Genomic DNA, 14182 nt, shown 5'->3' with positions numbered 1-14182 from the left:
ATCAGTAGCCCTCCTGTGTACAAATGACGAATGGCCTGAGAAATCAGTGAAACAACACTTTCCACAAATGCTGCAAATAATATATTCTTGGTTAACTAATCAAGGAAGTGAAAGACCTGCATGATAAAATCTTCAAATCACTGAAGAAAGAAATTAAAGAATATATCAGAAGATGAAAAGATCTTCTATGCTTATGTGTCAGTATGATTAGCATAGTAAAAATAGTTATCATACCAAAAGCAATCTACAGATTTAGTGTAGTCCCCATTAAAAATTCCAACACAATTCTTTACAGGCCTTTAAAAAAGCAATGCTCAACTTCACATGGAAAACCAAAAAATCCAGGATAGCTAAAACAATCCTGTACAATAAAAGAACTACTGGAGGTATGACCATACCTGAAGGCCCGTATATGAATCCATACTTATATGGACACTTTAGGTTTTTTAAAAAGAAAACAGAAATATATAATGGAAAAAAACCACAGCATCTTCAACACATGGTGCTGGTCAAACTGCATGTCTGCATGAGAGAAGAATGCAAATATATCCATATTTATCACCCTGTACAAAACTCAAGTTCTAGTGGATCAAAAACCTCAACATAGGGCAGGAGAGATGGCTCAGCAGTTAAGAACACTGACTGCTCTTCCATAGGCCCTGAGTTCAATTCCCAGCAACCACATGGTGGCGCACAACCATCTTTAACAGAATCAAATGCCCTTTTCTAGTATGTCTGAAGATGGGCAACAGTGTACTCACATACATAAAAATAAACGAACACCCTCAACATGAAACCAGATACATTGATTCTAATATAAGAGAAACTAGAGAACAGCATGAACACATTGGCACGTGATATGACTTCTTGAACAGAACACCAATGGCTCAGGCTCTAAGATCAACAACTGATAAATGGGACCTCATGAAACTGAAAAGCTTCTGTAAGGCAAAACACATGGTCAATCATATAAAGAGGCAGCCTAAGGAATGGGAAAAATATTTTTACCAATTCCATTTCCAATAGTGGACTAATATCCAAAATAAGCAAAGAATTCAAGAATCTTTACATTAAAAAAAAAAGTGACCCAATTAAAAATGGAGAACAGATCTAAACAGAATATTTTCAATAGAGGAATCTCAAAAGGCTGAGAAATACTTAAATAAATGTTCAAAATCCTTAGCCATCAGGGAAATACAAATCAAAACTTCTTTGAGATTCCATCTTATACCTGTCAGAATGGCTAAGATCAAAACCACAAGTGACAGCTCATGCTGGTGAAGATGTGGAGCAAGGGGAACACTCCTCCATTGCAAGTTGGAGGGCAAACTAAAACAGCCACTATGGAAACCAATTAGGTGATTCCTCAGAGAGTTGGACATTGATCTACTTCAAGACACAGCTATATCACTCTTTGGTATATACCCAAGGGATGCTCCATCCTACCACAAGGACATTTGTTCAACAATGTTTACTGCAGCGTTATTCATAATAGCCAGAAACTGGAAACAACCTAGATAGTCCCACAACAGAAGAATAAATAAAGAAAATGTGGCACTGTTGGAGGATATGCGATCACACTGCAGACCATGGGATTGTGTTGTTTGCTGGAAAGAAATGTTTCTAGATGTGGTGTGGCTCACCCCCTAGCACCCACCTTTAATTCCTCTGGCTGGAATATAGACATCCCTTAGTACACACCTTTAATCTCCCAAAAATGAAGCTAAAGGAAGCACCCTCTACACATGTTTAAAAGTGATGTCTAATTAAGCGGAAGAAAATGTGATGAGTAGGAGTAAGATTTGATAGAATAGGATATGCCTAACTCTCATAAGAAGAGAGAGGAAGTCATAGACAGACAGAAAGACAGAGACACACAAACAAAGAGAGAAAAAAAGACAGAGACACAGAGAGATACATACAGAGAAAGGGACACTCAGAGAAACAGAGAGACAGAGGGACAAAGAGAAAGCAGTTTTCCCGGGAGAGTTGTACAGAGGCAGGTTGAAGAGAGAGAGAGAGAGAGAGAGAGAGAGAGAGAGAGAGAGAGAGAGAGAGAGAAATACAGAGAGAGACACAATGATCCAGAGAATGAGAATGAGCCAGAAGATTAGAACTGATTGCTAGAGTTAGTTTGAGGTCAAGTAGACAAATGCAGTTAGAATTGAAAGAAGCCAGTTTGAAGCAGTTAGTATGGAAAGGAGTTAGGGGCCAGAACAACTGAATTGATCCAGCCAGCCAGAGATCAGAAAGAACTAGGAAGGGGTGAGCTTATTCAGTAGCAAGTCTCAGAGGCAGAGGCTGAAAACATTCTAGGCATTGATTAGATTGTACGGAGGCTAGAAGTTTCCAGGACTAGGACTAAGTTAACAGATGGAGGCAGTAAGTCTTGGAGATGACAAGCCAGGCAAACAAAAATACTTTTACATGGTACATTTACACATTGGATTATTACTCAGCTGTTAAAAAATGAAGTCATGAAATCTGCAGGCAAATGGATGGAACTAGAAAAAAAATCACTGAGCAAGATAACCCAGACCCAGAAAGATAAATATGGTATATATTCACCTATAAGTGGATATTAGCTGTTAAGTAAATGATAACCAAGCTACAATCCATAGATCCAGAGATGTTGAGTAAAGAGGAGAAGTCTAGGGATTATGTAGAGATCTCCCTGGGAAGGGGAAAATAGAATAGATTTTATGGGTGTATTGGGGATAGATGGGAACAGGACTGAGGGGATCAGGTAGAGAGAAGATGGAATGAAGGAAGAGAGTATGAGGAGAGCAATTTGGAAGTGAGGGAGCACTTGGGGGTGTCTGTGGAAACCTAGTGCAGTGGAAACTTCCTTGAATAAATGAAGATGACTCTAGTGAACACTCCTAGTAATGGGGGATATGGAGTCTGAACTGGTCATCACTTGTAGCCAGACAAGTCTTCCAGTAGAAGGACTAAGCAGAATTTAATTGAGTTGTTAGTCAAGGGAATCTCATGGAAATCCCCAAACAATCCAGGTTGTTGCCAAGACAAGGGGCTGCTCTCTGAATACTGACTATGGGGTCCCATTGCTGAGGACAACACCCTCACAGCTCATTAAACATGGAGAAGTTGAGCTGAAGCCTACAAGGAGCTCTCACCCCTATGTTCTAGTGTCTTGGGTGTAAGAAGGTACTGTGCAGGCTACTGAAAGAGAAACATGGACACCAAGGCAGGAATAAAATCTTTTACCAACAATCTGTCCTGCCTGCAAAATATGCAAGGGCAGTAGTGGCACAGAACATGTGGGATGAACCAGCCAATGTCTGATTTGATCCAAGGCCCACTCATGAGCCGTATCTGACATTTGGAACCTGTATCCAACAATTCTTGGGTGATCAAGAACCAGAAGTAGCTAGCTCAGAGACCTAAAGTAAAACCGAACACTACTGGTCTTAAAAAAACAAACAAACAAACAAACAGTAAAATGATTCCTAAGGATATACTTATAGATCAGTGCCTTATCCAGTCTTCATCAGAGAAGCTTCCTCCTGCAGCAGATGGGAACAGATGCAGAGACCCACAGCCAGACATTACATGGAGAGAATCAAGTTGGATGTTTCCATCCAATCCCTCCCCTTGGGGTTTAGGGAACCCTATGAAAGAGGAGGCAGGAAGAATGTGAGAGCTAGAGGGGACAGAGGATACCAGAACAAGGCTCTCTGAATCAAATGAGCAGAGATCATATGAACTCACAGAAACAAGCAAGCACAGGGCCCACATGGGATTCCACCAGGACATTTGCATTTATATGATAGATTTCAGCTTAGTATTTTTATGGGACTCTTAACTTTGAGGGCTAGTGGGTCTGTAATTCTTATGTCTCCAATTGGGAGTCTTTTTCTCCTTTTGGGTTGCTGTAGCCAACTTCAATATGATGGGTTTTGTTTCATCTTGTTATATTTTGTTTTGTTGTGTTTGGTTATTGTCTCTTAGAAGCCTGTTTTTTTTTGTTTGTTTGTTTGTTTTTTTGTTTTTTAATGAGAGACAGAAAGGCATTGGATCTGGAGGGGAAGGAAGGTCAGGAAGAACAGAGTAAAGGGAGGAGGAGAAACTATAATCAGGATATATTTTATGAGAAAAAGTTCATTTTCAATAAGAGAACAAAAAAGAAAAAAATAAAGAAATATACTACCTACAGGACAGTATATTTATAGGGTTTCCTTTGATTTTACTTTTAGTTTTCATTCAATCAATCATCCAAATATATGAAGGTAAACTGCTCCTTTTCACTCTTCACAACACTGCTTAGGTGCTGTCAATATTCTGTTCTTTTGCCATCCTTCAGCATAAAATGTATAGTTGCAGGATAATTATATAATAAAGTTAGAGCTACTTGTCACAGATTTCATTACATCAAAGATCATTTGTATGCTGTGGTTAATTTTTTTTTGTATATATTAAGGTTCCCATTTAGTGACATTCAGTTCTCTGGGTTCTGACGAATATTCTCTTTAGGTTTGTTAAGACTTATTTTGTGGTCCTACTCAGGATGTGTGCTGGAGAGCACTGCATGTAGATTTGAGAAGAATGTGTATGCTACAGCTGAAATGTTCTGTAGATGTCTGTTAAGTTCATCTGGCTTAATTCAAGTCCGACCTTTCTTTACTGATTTTCCATCCAGACAATCCCTACACTGTTGGAAAATGGGTATCGAAGTCCTTTACTATTTGTTTGACTCTGCTCTATCCCCCATTCATTATTAACATTATTGCTTCATACATATAGGTGCTTCAGTGTTGGATTCAGAGATACTTTTAATTTTTATATGATCCTTGTGAATTGTCTCTTATTATATAATTCTTTTGTTGTTTGGTTTTCTTGATACAGGACCTCACTATGTAGCCCTGGCCGGCCCTTGAACTCATTAGATCTGCCTGTTTCTGTCTCCCAAGTGCTGGGATTCAACACCCAGTGTATAATGTCATTCTTTTTTATAATGTCTCATTTTAGCTTTGACTGCTTTTTTTTTTCTGACATAATGGTCTCTACTCAGTTTGACATAATTGAATGAAAAAAGTGAATGCTACAAATTGTTTCTTGCACTGGAGAGTATTGTGCTACATCACAAGAGAAAGCCTAAGTCCTTGTTCAGGACATCAGTAAAAGAAGAACATGAGAAAAAAGACGTGTATGTATATTTGTATGTGTATATATATATATATATATATATATATATATATATATATGCATGTATACATATGACTTTTAATATATCATCTCACCGTAAAAGGCTGTACTTGAACTCAAGACCCTTCAACATCTCCCTCCCAAGTAGTGCTGGAATTATATCAGGGCTTTGTTAAATGCCCACTCCCATAGTTTCCAAATATATATTTTTTTTAATTTTAAGGAATCAGTGAAATTATTTTGAGATAAAATAGAAACATGTAGGGATTTTTATTACATTTTTATTTGTAATAAATAAAGCATGTATACATGTACATATGTGTTTGTGTGCAATCAGAGATGTGAAGACAACCTGTGGGAGTAGGTTTTCTACCTCCGCCATGTGGATCCAGGGAATAGGATTCATGTCCTCAGGCTTGGAGTGCTTTTACCGCTGAGCCATCTGACAGGCTCTAATCGATTTTTCTTACATCTACTGTTTAACTATATGTATTTAATTGTTTATTACATATTGTTTAAATATATATTTATATATATGAATTATTTGAGAGCATCACCTTAATGTTCAGCGCCTCTATCTTAATCTGGTCGTATTTTAGAGGCAGTAATGTATGTGACGTTCTCACAGTATATCACGCCATGTAATTAGTGTTGTCAGGACAGGCGTGGGAGCTCTGAGGTCATTTTCTTCAGGAGAAACTGAAAAATCAAATAGAAACAGGGACATGTATTTGGGAACAGAGAAATGAAATGTAGACTAGGTATGAATGCTGAACAAGAGGTAGTAAACAGATGCGCCACACTGAGGAGACTGGGAAGCCGTTAAGCGGGGAGGGGGTGGGGCGGGCTGGTAGGGACGGAGACCCCCCTCTGGAGGCGGAAAGAGGCAGGACCACTTCCGGCCAGGGGGGGCGGGTTACAAGCTCAGACCTGAGGAGAGGCTTGGAGAGAGCAGACGTCCTCTCGGCTCACGAGGGCGAGGTGAGCTGAGGTGGCCAGCTTTAGGAAAGACCCCGTGGGGGCTTCAAAGCCGCGGCTTCGGGGTGACTGGCTTCACGCAGCATTAAGGTTTGACAGGAACCTGGCTGGATTCGGGATCTAGCGGTTTCGATGTGGTGGGTTTAGAGGTGCCTGGACCCAATTCTCACTGCGTAAAGGCGGGGGCGGAATCTCCGGGCTACGGAAAGTCTAGACTCAGTTTGGGGATGGAAAGAAGGGATGCAGACCTGGTTGGGATTTTGGAAAGGAAACATCTAGGGCACGTTCTGGCTGTAGCAAAAAAGGGAGGAGGGTCGAGTTCAGGAGGGAGGTAAGGGACCCGGATCAAGCTGAAGAAAGGGGGCTGGACCCCGTTATGGGCTACGAAAAGGATGAATCGAATCTGGACCAAGAAAGGAGCGACAGAATCCTCTTTAAAAGGCCAGAGGACCAGGCTTGGAAGGGAGAAAGGACGGGCTAGGATCCGGGTAGCACTGCTTTGAAAGAGGGGATGACCTGGTAGGGTTAGGGAGCTGGGAATCATGAAGGGGTTATCCCTGTTGGATTTGAGGGTGGGGTATCAATGTTGCAGAAAGGGCGGGGCGGGGCCCTTGCAGACGTGGACCAAGGTGGGGGGGGCAGTGTTGGCGAAGGCGACTGCGGCGCGGGGGGAGGGGGCTTGAGGAGGGGNGGGAGGTGCGGAGGACTGCAGAACCACAGCCTGAGTGAGTGGCTGATGGTTGGCGCGGCTGCACAGGAACGGGGGCGGGGGTGGGGTGGGATGGTGGTAGGAGGGGGTGGCGCGAAGAGGCCCTGTGGAGCCTGGGGTGGGGGACGGGCTGAGAAATGATGTAGGAGGAGGAGGCGGTGGGATCGAGATGTTCTGTAGCTCTGAGAGCCCGGGACGTATGTGGAAATGAGATGGTTAGAATGGTCCTGTCCACCATAGCGCATGCGTATTGAGGGCCTTGAGGACCAGGCACATTTGGAAAACCTGTTATCATGCGCGCGCGCGCGTGCGTGTGTGTGTGTGTGTGTGTGTGTGTGTGTGTGGGCGCGCGCGTGTGTGCGTGTCTCTCGCTCGGGTTCTGTGCGCATGCGCACTGTCAGGTTGCGGTGTGGTAGAGGGTATTAAGGTGTAGGTCGTAGAATTAATTTGCCATCTTGGAAGCAAAAGATGCTGGAGCTCAGAAACCACATGATCTGGGCTTCTAGATAGGCAAACCCAGAAAGATTTGGGGCCCAAAATTAGGCAAATTCTTTCACCCTTCAGATTTAGCAAGACTTCTGATAAATCTTCCCCCTTTCCACCCTCCTATTATCATCTAACTCAGGCCTATTTCCTTCAGGCTCGGCTATTAGCCTTTCAGAAAGATGGATAGAAGAAATGACCATGGTCATCGGGTGCCCACATTCCAGGTGAGACCTCTCTGCATTCTGTCTGTCGTGCCCTGAATTCATTTACCACTCTGGAGCCTATTACCACTGTGTAATTCCATAATTCCCTACCTTACCTATCTCAGTCTTCCTTTGCATGGTACAGGGAAGAGGAAACTCATCTATCTCTTGCTCCCTCCCCCTTTCTCAAACCCCTTTCAATGAAATTGCTCAGGAGGGGAGGCAACTGTAGAGAGGGGTGGTTGTAGGGAGGTGGGGTGGCCCATAGGATTATAATCCTAAGTATGTAGGGCCCTCTGCCTCCCGCTGGGAGCCTAGGGCTTCCTTTCTCTCCAGATGTTCAGTCGGAGACCACAGAAAAGGACCCACCAATTGCCAGCCGATCTAAGAAAAACAAGAACAAGAAGAATTCTATTAAGCCTATGGATAAGACCACACCGGCTCCCCATCCAGTCCCATCTGCCAATGATAATACTAGCAACAAGCCTAAAGTAACTTTGCAGGCTTTAAACCTACCAATGTTCACCCAGATCAGTCAGGCTTCAGCTACTACTGAGGCACCCAATATCCAGGCTTCAGTTACTTCTCAGACCCAGAAAGCCAAGACAATGAGAGTTACTCCCAAGGTATCCCTAACTGGCAGTGAGGATGCCACTACACAGCTGAAGCCACCATTACAGGCCCTAAACCTACCAGTTACCACACCGACTATCCAGACTCCAGTTGCCAATGAGTCAGCTAATTCCCTGGCCTCAACAGCTGTCAACAAATCCAAGAAAGCTTCTAAGGCAAACAATGCTGCCAATAAGACTGTACCTAGTGCTGCTGAGATCTCATTGGCTTCGGCTGCTACCCACACAGCTACTACCCAAGGCCAAGCTGCCAAGGAGACAGGTAGTATCCAGGCTATAGCAACCACTGCCCGAAGCAAGAAAAATTCCAAAGGAAAAAGAACACCTGCTAAGACCACAAATACTGACAATGAATATGTAGAGGCCTCAAATGCCATTGAGGCATCTAGCAGACAGATTGGGGCATCTGGCAGACAGACTGAGGCATCTAACAGACAGATTGAGGCATCTAGCAGACAGACTGAGGCATCTAACAGACAGACTGAGGCATCTAGCAGACAGACTGAGGCATCTAGCAGACAGACTGAAGCATCCAACAGACAGATTGGGGCATCTAACAGACAGATCGTGGCATCCAACAGACAGATCGGGGCATCTAACAGACAGATTGAGGCATCTAACAGACAGATTGGGGCATCTAACAGACAGACAGAGGCATCTAGCAGACAGATTGAGGCATCTAACAGACAGATTGGGGCATCTAACAGACAGACTGAGGCATCTAACAGACAGATTGGGGCATCTAACAGACAGACTGATGCATCTAGCAGACAGACTGAGGCATCTAGCAGACAGACTGAGGCATCTAGCAGACAGACAGAGGCATCTAGCAGACAGATTGAGGCATCTAACAGACAGATTGAGGCATCAGCTGCAGCTGTGAGGCCCAAAAAGCCCAGGGGGAAGAAGGGTAACAATAAAGGCTCAAATTCTGCTTCTGAGCCCTCTGAGGCTCCACCTGCCATTCAAACGGTCACAAACCATGCCCTATCTGTCACTGTACGGATCAGGAGAGGGTCTAGGGCTCGAAAGGCTGCCAATAAGAATCGGGCAACTGAAAACCAAGCTCAGATCACTGAACAAGGAGCTCAGGCCTCTGAGGCCAGCATAAGTGCCCTGGAGACTCAGGTTGCTGCTGCTGTCCAGGCCTTGGCAGATGACTATCTGGCTCAGTTGAGTTTAGAACCCACGACCAGAACCCGGGGCAAGAGGAACCGAAAGGTGAGATCTATGAGTTTATTCTTAACTTTATGCTACTTTCCCATTTCTATCCTAGGTTCATATCCTGTGTTCATAGAGGCTATAGGATATGTTGAAAAGAATGTGATTCATTTTTGTGTCCTCCAGTAGTTTGTAGATTGGTGGGGAAATATATTTGTGTATTTAGTCAAGACCTATTTGGGACTCACTTGTATTTACATAGTATTTAACCATGTGCCAGACTTTCTGTCATATACATTTACCTACTTCTTGAAAAGAGCTCTTACTAACTGGGGACTGTAAGTCCCAAATGCAAAATCTCAGAATTAAGTGCTCTATCCAACACCTAAGTGATCTATCTAATGCATAACATGCCAAAGAAAAGGGAAAAAATCCAGGCCATGTCCTTGGTTAGCTTATATGCTGGGAGATGACAAATTTTTAGTTAGAAGCCAGTAAAAGAAAAGCCTGAGCATCAGAGTAGCCATTGTTAGGCCCAAGTCCCTCTATAGGGAGGGTCTAGGCTCTCTAGATTCTAGGGGGACTTTCCAGAAGAAATGGCACTCTTTCACTTGGTAACTCTAGGCATTTTTTCTTCCCATTGATAAAGTCTAAGCATCCCAATGGAGAAGAAAGAACTGGAAATAATTACAGGCGGATCCCATGGGGCAGGCGGCTTCCACCACCCCGAGATGTGGCCATTTTGCAGGAAAGGGTAAGAATCCAATCTGCCAAATTCCTGTTTTTCCTTCTCTTCATTCTCTGACATTCGTCCAAGTGTTCTGCCACTGGATTGATACCTTCCTAACTCTTCCTTCTCTAGGCAAATAAGTTGGTGAAATATCTGCTGGTTAAAGACCAGACAAAGATCCCAATCAAGCGCTCAGGTAGCCGTTTTGAGCTCTCTTCATCCCTATTCTCTGTACTCATGGCCTGTGGGTAACCGTTTACATCCATCATCTCCTCTCATACCACCCCAGCTGCCACAATCATATTTCACCATAGCTTCCCTGACCACACAGGGCTGGGAAAAAGACTGCAGTCTGTACGCTTTAGCATCTTCTGTCTCCTTGCAGATATGCTGAAGGATGTCATCCAAGAATATGAGGACTATTTCCCAGAGATCATTGAACGAGCAAGCTACGCTCTGGAGAAGGTGAAGGGGCATCCCTGGGGGATGGGTGTACCAGGGAAACTTTAAACAGAAGAAAGGTATATGAGCACCCTCCTGGAGGAAAGCAGAGACCTACTACATCCTCATCACTGTGGAGATGAGCACATGGTGGCCTAGGGAGGGGCAGCCACTGACCACACAGCAAGTCAGCGGTGGAAACACAGCTAGTGCTAAAGCTGTGCAGCTTAGTCCTGGCTTCTGCCTGCTGCTGGATATACCATCTCATGTTTTGCAGATGCTCACTGATTATAAAGATGTTGTAGATGCCTATCTTATATTTGTTACAACTTTAATGTGTGCTTGGTACTGAACTATATGTTTTACATGCATTTTCTCTCTCATACAAAACCCTTACTTAGGTATACAACATTCTGCAGAATGTCCAACATGCTAACTGATACGTAAGATATATTTTGAGAACTCACAGGCTATTCTTTTACTTGGCAGATGTTTCGAGTCAATCTGAAGGAAATTGATAAGCAAAATAACTTGTATATTCTTATCAGCACTCAGGAGTCATCTGCAGGCATAATGGGAACGTAAGCTGGGGAAGTGCTAGGGTGGGAAGGGGCTTCTGCTTTCACCCATCCATCCCTCTCTCCGTGGCCTATTAGAAGCTCAGGAAAGAGGGACTAAACACCCCTGTCCCCACTCCCACACACGTTGGATCCCTGTGGGTAGTAGTGGTGCTAGACTGAGAGAACCTGGAGTAAGTGGGCATTGCTGCTGTCAAGGTGGCTTTCTCTCCAACAAGTCCCCAGGAAACCCACCTGTTGTTATTTGTCTCTTCTACCAAGTGCCTGGCCTGGCTATGGAAGGGTAACTCTCAAAGGAGAGAGGGATTTTTGCAGAGGACCATGATGTTTGAGAGCAGGAATGTCATTAGAGTTCCATGGAGAACTCAGGGGAGTTTGGAACTTTGGGAGAGAAAGAAAAGATAATCATTGACTGAGTGCTCATGTGCTTGGGTTGACAGGCATTCTTCCATGTCCTAACCCTATGTAGGAGTAGCATTTTGGTGTGTAGAGAGCTTGGCTCAAGAGGGAATGCACCCTGCCTTAGGTCAGGCTGGGACCATAGAGTAGGCTGAATTCTCTGTATCTGAAGAATCTAGGAGAGGGTAGCCTAGCAAGCTGCTTTACAGATGATGGCTCATGAACGTAAACTTGCTCTATGCCCTGTTATTCTTTTAGGACCAAGGACACACCTAAGCTGGGTCTCCTCATGGTGATTCTGAGTGTCATTTTTATGAATGGCAACAAGGCCAGTGAGGGTGAGTAGATGGGCATGCTGTTGAATAGGTGGCTGTTGCCTGAATTCCAGATGCTCAATTTCTGTCTTTGTCTCCTTCTTGCCTCCTCTTGCAGCTGTCATCTGGGAGGTGCTACGCAAGTTGGGACTGCACCCTGGGTATGATTGGGCTCTCTCAGTGCTTGCTGTCCGTGTTGTCTTTTGGCAAGAGAGGACGCTCCCAGGATTGCATCAGCCTGGTGGTCTGGTGGAGAATGTATAGGGCAGGGATGGGGGTTTCTTATCTGGCTGTATGACAAAATGATTCTGAACTCTGCTTCTTTTCTCCTTTATGTCTTCTGTCTGTTCTGAGATGGGGTATAAGGTGAACCTTCAGTCATCCCTGACAAAGTGCCATCAGGCTCCACTGTTTTCTTCTAGTGGCCATATGCCCACTACTCTCTTCACCTGATTGAGACCGCTATGGACTAGACGTTGGGAAATACTTATATTTGAGTATTTCTGGACTGTATTCACTGCTTATTTTTTTCTTTGCTAGGGTAAAACATTCACTCTTTGGAGAAGTGAAGAAACTCATCACAGATGAATTTGTGAAGCAGAAGTAAGTAGTGTTCAAGGCTCTGTAGCTCTGAAGTGCTCTGGTTCAAAAGTACTTAGTGCCTTTCTTACATTCAAAAGGGAAAGGGCACTCTGTGTCCTAGACCTGAGTTTTATTGAAAATTCTTGCGGTGAAGCTGTATTGGGACCCTTACAATGGGGTATACTCAGAGCAGGGGCTCAAAAAAGGCCTGTTAATTAGCAGCACACCCACAGGAATCTGGGGTAAGTTTTCATAGGAAACAAAATCTATCTGTGGCATTGTGTCCTGTTGCCAGTAACTACTTTGCATGGAACCATGTATGGGAATAAGTCTGTGTCTAAAGGGCCTTGAAAGAATTTCCCCAGGTTTTTTTGTTTAGAGGAGATTGCTTCATCTGAGGTCTAGTGGTTAAATAATAGTTTTGCTTGTTTAGAATCAAGTTTCATTTCCTTTCTCCAAGATATCTGGAATACAAGAGGGTCCCCAACAGCAGACCACCTGAGTATGAATTCTTCTGGGGCCTACGGTCTTACCATGAGACTAGCAAGATGAAAGTCCTGAAATTTGCATGCAAGGTAATAAACTTCCTGAGCTTGGCATGTTAATGGAATGGGATGCTCCTAGCTGAGGCAGGCTGTGTACAGTGATAGACAGGTATGGGACAATGAATGGATTGTATATAAATACATAAAGCCTCATCAATGTTCCATACTGCAAGATATATATCTTTCATTATCCAGTTATTTTTTATACATTGTACTAGTCTGTTATAAAATATTAATAACTGAATGGCTTAAGATACATAAATTGTTACACTCAACAGTTCTGGAGATAAAAACCCTAGGTTAAGGTTCAGGACACTCAGTTTCTGCTATTGGCTCTCTCTCTGACTTATAGATGGTAAATTTTTCTGTATCTTTGGATAGACTAGAGCAATCCTGAGTTCATTTTCATGTCTTGTCCTATAAGGACACTATTTGATCAAAACTTCACCCATTTCACTGAAGTTATACTCATAAAAGGCCTTGTCTGCAAATACAGCCATGATCAGTTATTTAGTATTCAACATAAGAATTCTGGGTTTTCCCAAAACTCAATCTATAACATACTTAGTTTCTTATCATTTCCCATATTACGAACAGGAACATTGGGGCTCTGTGATATCAACTTGTCCAAGGACATAACTTGAGTTCTTAAGCTATCAGAGATGAAGTTTGAAATCTAGACTGACCCATCAGAACACTAGAAATTTTTTATTTAATCACTATTAGTTTTGTGTGGATCCCATAATGGGTGCTTCACACATAACTGTAAGGGCTCTTTTTCTTATAATAATTATACTTTCCATTTTAGGTACAGAAGAAAGATCCCAAAGACTGGGCTGCTCAGTACCGCGAGGCAGTTGAGATGGACATTCAGGCTGCAGCTGTGGCTGTGGCTGAGGCTGAGGCCAGGGCTGAGGCAAGAGCCCAAATGGGGATTGGAGAGGAAGCTGTGGCTGGGCCCTGGAACTGGGATGACATGGATATTAACTGCCTAACAAGGGAAGAGTTGGGTGATGATGCGCAGGCCTGGAGCAGATTTTCCTTTGAAATTGAACCCAGAGCCCAAGAAAATGCAGATCCTGCCACTAATGTCAACTTCAACCAAGGAGCTAGTACCAGAAATAGCTTTAGTGATGGTGCTGGTATTAGCTTTGGTGGTTTAACCAACCCCAGTGGTGGCTTTGGTGGCATATCCAACCCCAGTGGTGGCTTTGGTGGCATATCCAACCCCAGTGGTGGCTTTGGTGGCATATCCAAC

General features: G+C 43.6%; 1 protein-coding gene across 4 annotated transcripts in view; it reads left to right on the top strand.

Annotated features, from left to right (window-relative positions):
* Positions 1 to 6073: 6073 nt before the first annotated feature.
* Positions 6074 to 14182, top strand: part of LOC110287087 (trophinin) — an 11851-nt gene continuing 3742 nt past the window's right edge. Inside the window, exons 1-12 of one of the 4 annotated variants that reach the window (XM_029473541.1) lie at positions 6074 to 6147; positions 7494 to 7563; positions 7833 to 9395; positions 9985 to 10089; positions 10198 to 10261; positions 10451 to 10530; positions 10996 to 11087; positions 11742 to 11821; positions 11916 to 11958; positions 12338 to 12400; positions 12840 to 12954; positions 13733 to 14168. In XM_029473541.1, coding sequence (XP_029329401.1) covers positions 7519 to 7563; positions 7833 to 9395; positions 9985 to 10089; positions 10198 to 10261; positions 10451 to 10530; positions 10996 to 11087; positions 11742 to 11821; positions 11916 to 11958; positions 12338 to 12400; positions 12840 to 12954; positions 13733 to 14168 — 2686 coding nt within the window. In that variant the 5' untranslated portion in view covers positions 6074 to 6147; positions 7494 to 7518. Of the gene's footprint in view, positions 6235 to 6392; positions 6664 to 7493; positions 7564 to 7832; positions 9396 to 9984; positions 10090 to 10197; positions 10262 to 10450; positions 10531 to 10995; positions 11088 to 11741; positions 11822 to 11915; positions 11959 to 12337; positions 12401 to 12839; positions 12955 to 13732; positions 14169 to 14182 lie in introns of those variants that run through there. The other 3 variants (XM_029473543.1, XM_029473542.1, XM_029473544.1) reach the window with 3 other exon arrangements.

This window comes from Mus caroli, chromosome X, assembly GCF_900094665.2.
Source record: "Mus caroli chromosome X, CAROLI_EIJ_v1.1, whole genome shotgun sequence".
In the NCBI taxonomy this organism is placed as follows: Eukaryota; Metazoa; Chordata; class Mammalia; order Rodentia; family Muridae; genus Mus; species Mus caroli.
This window is presented reverse-complemented; position numbering and strand designations above follow the sequence as displayed.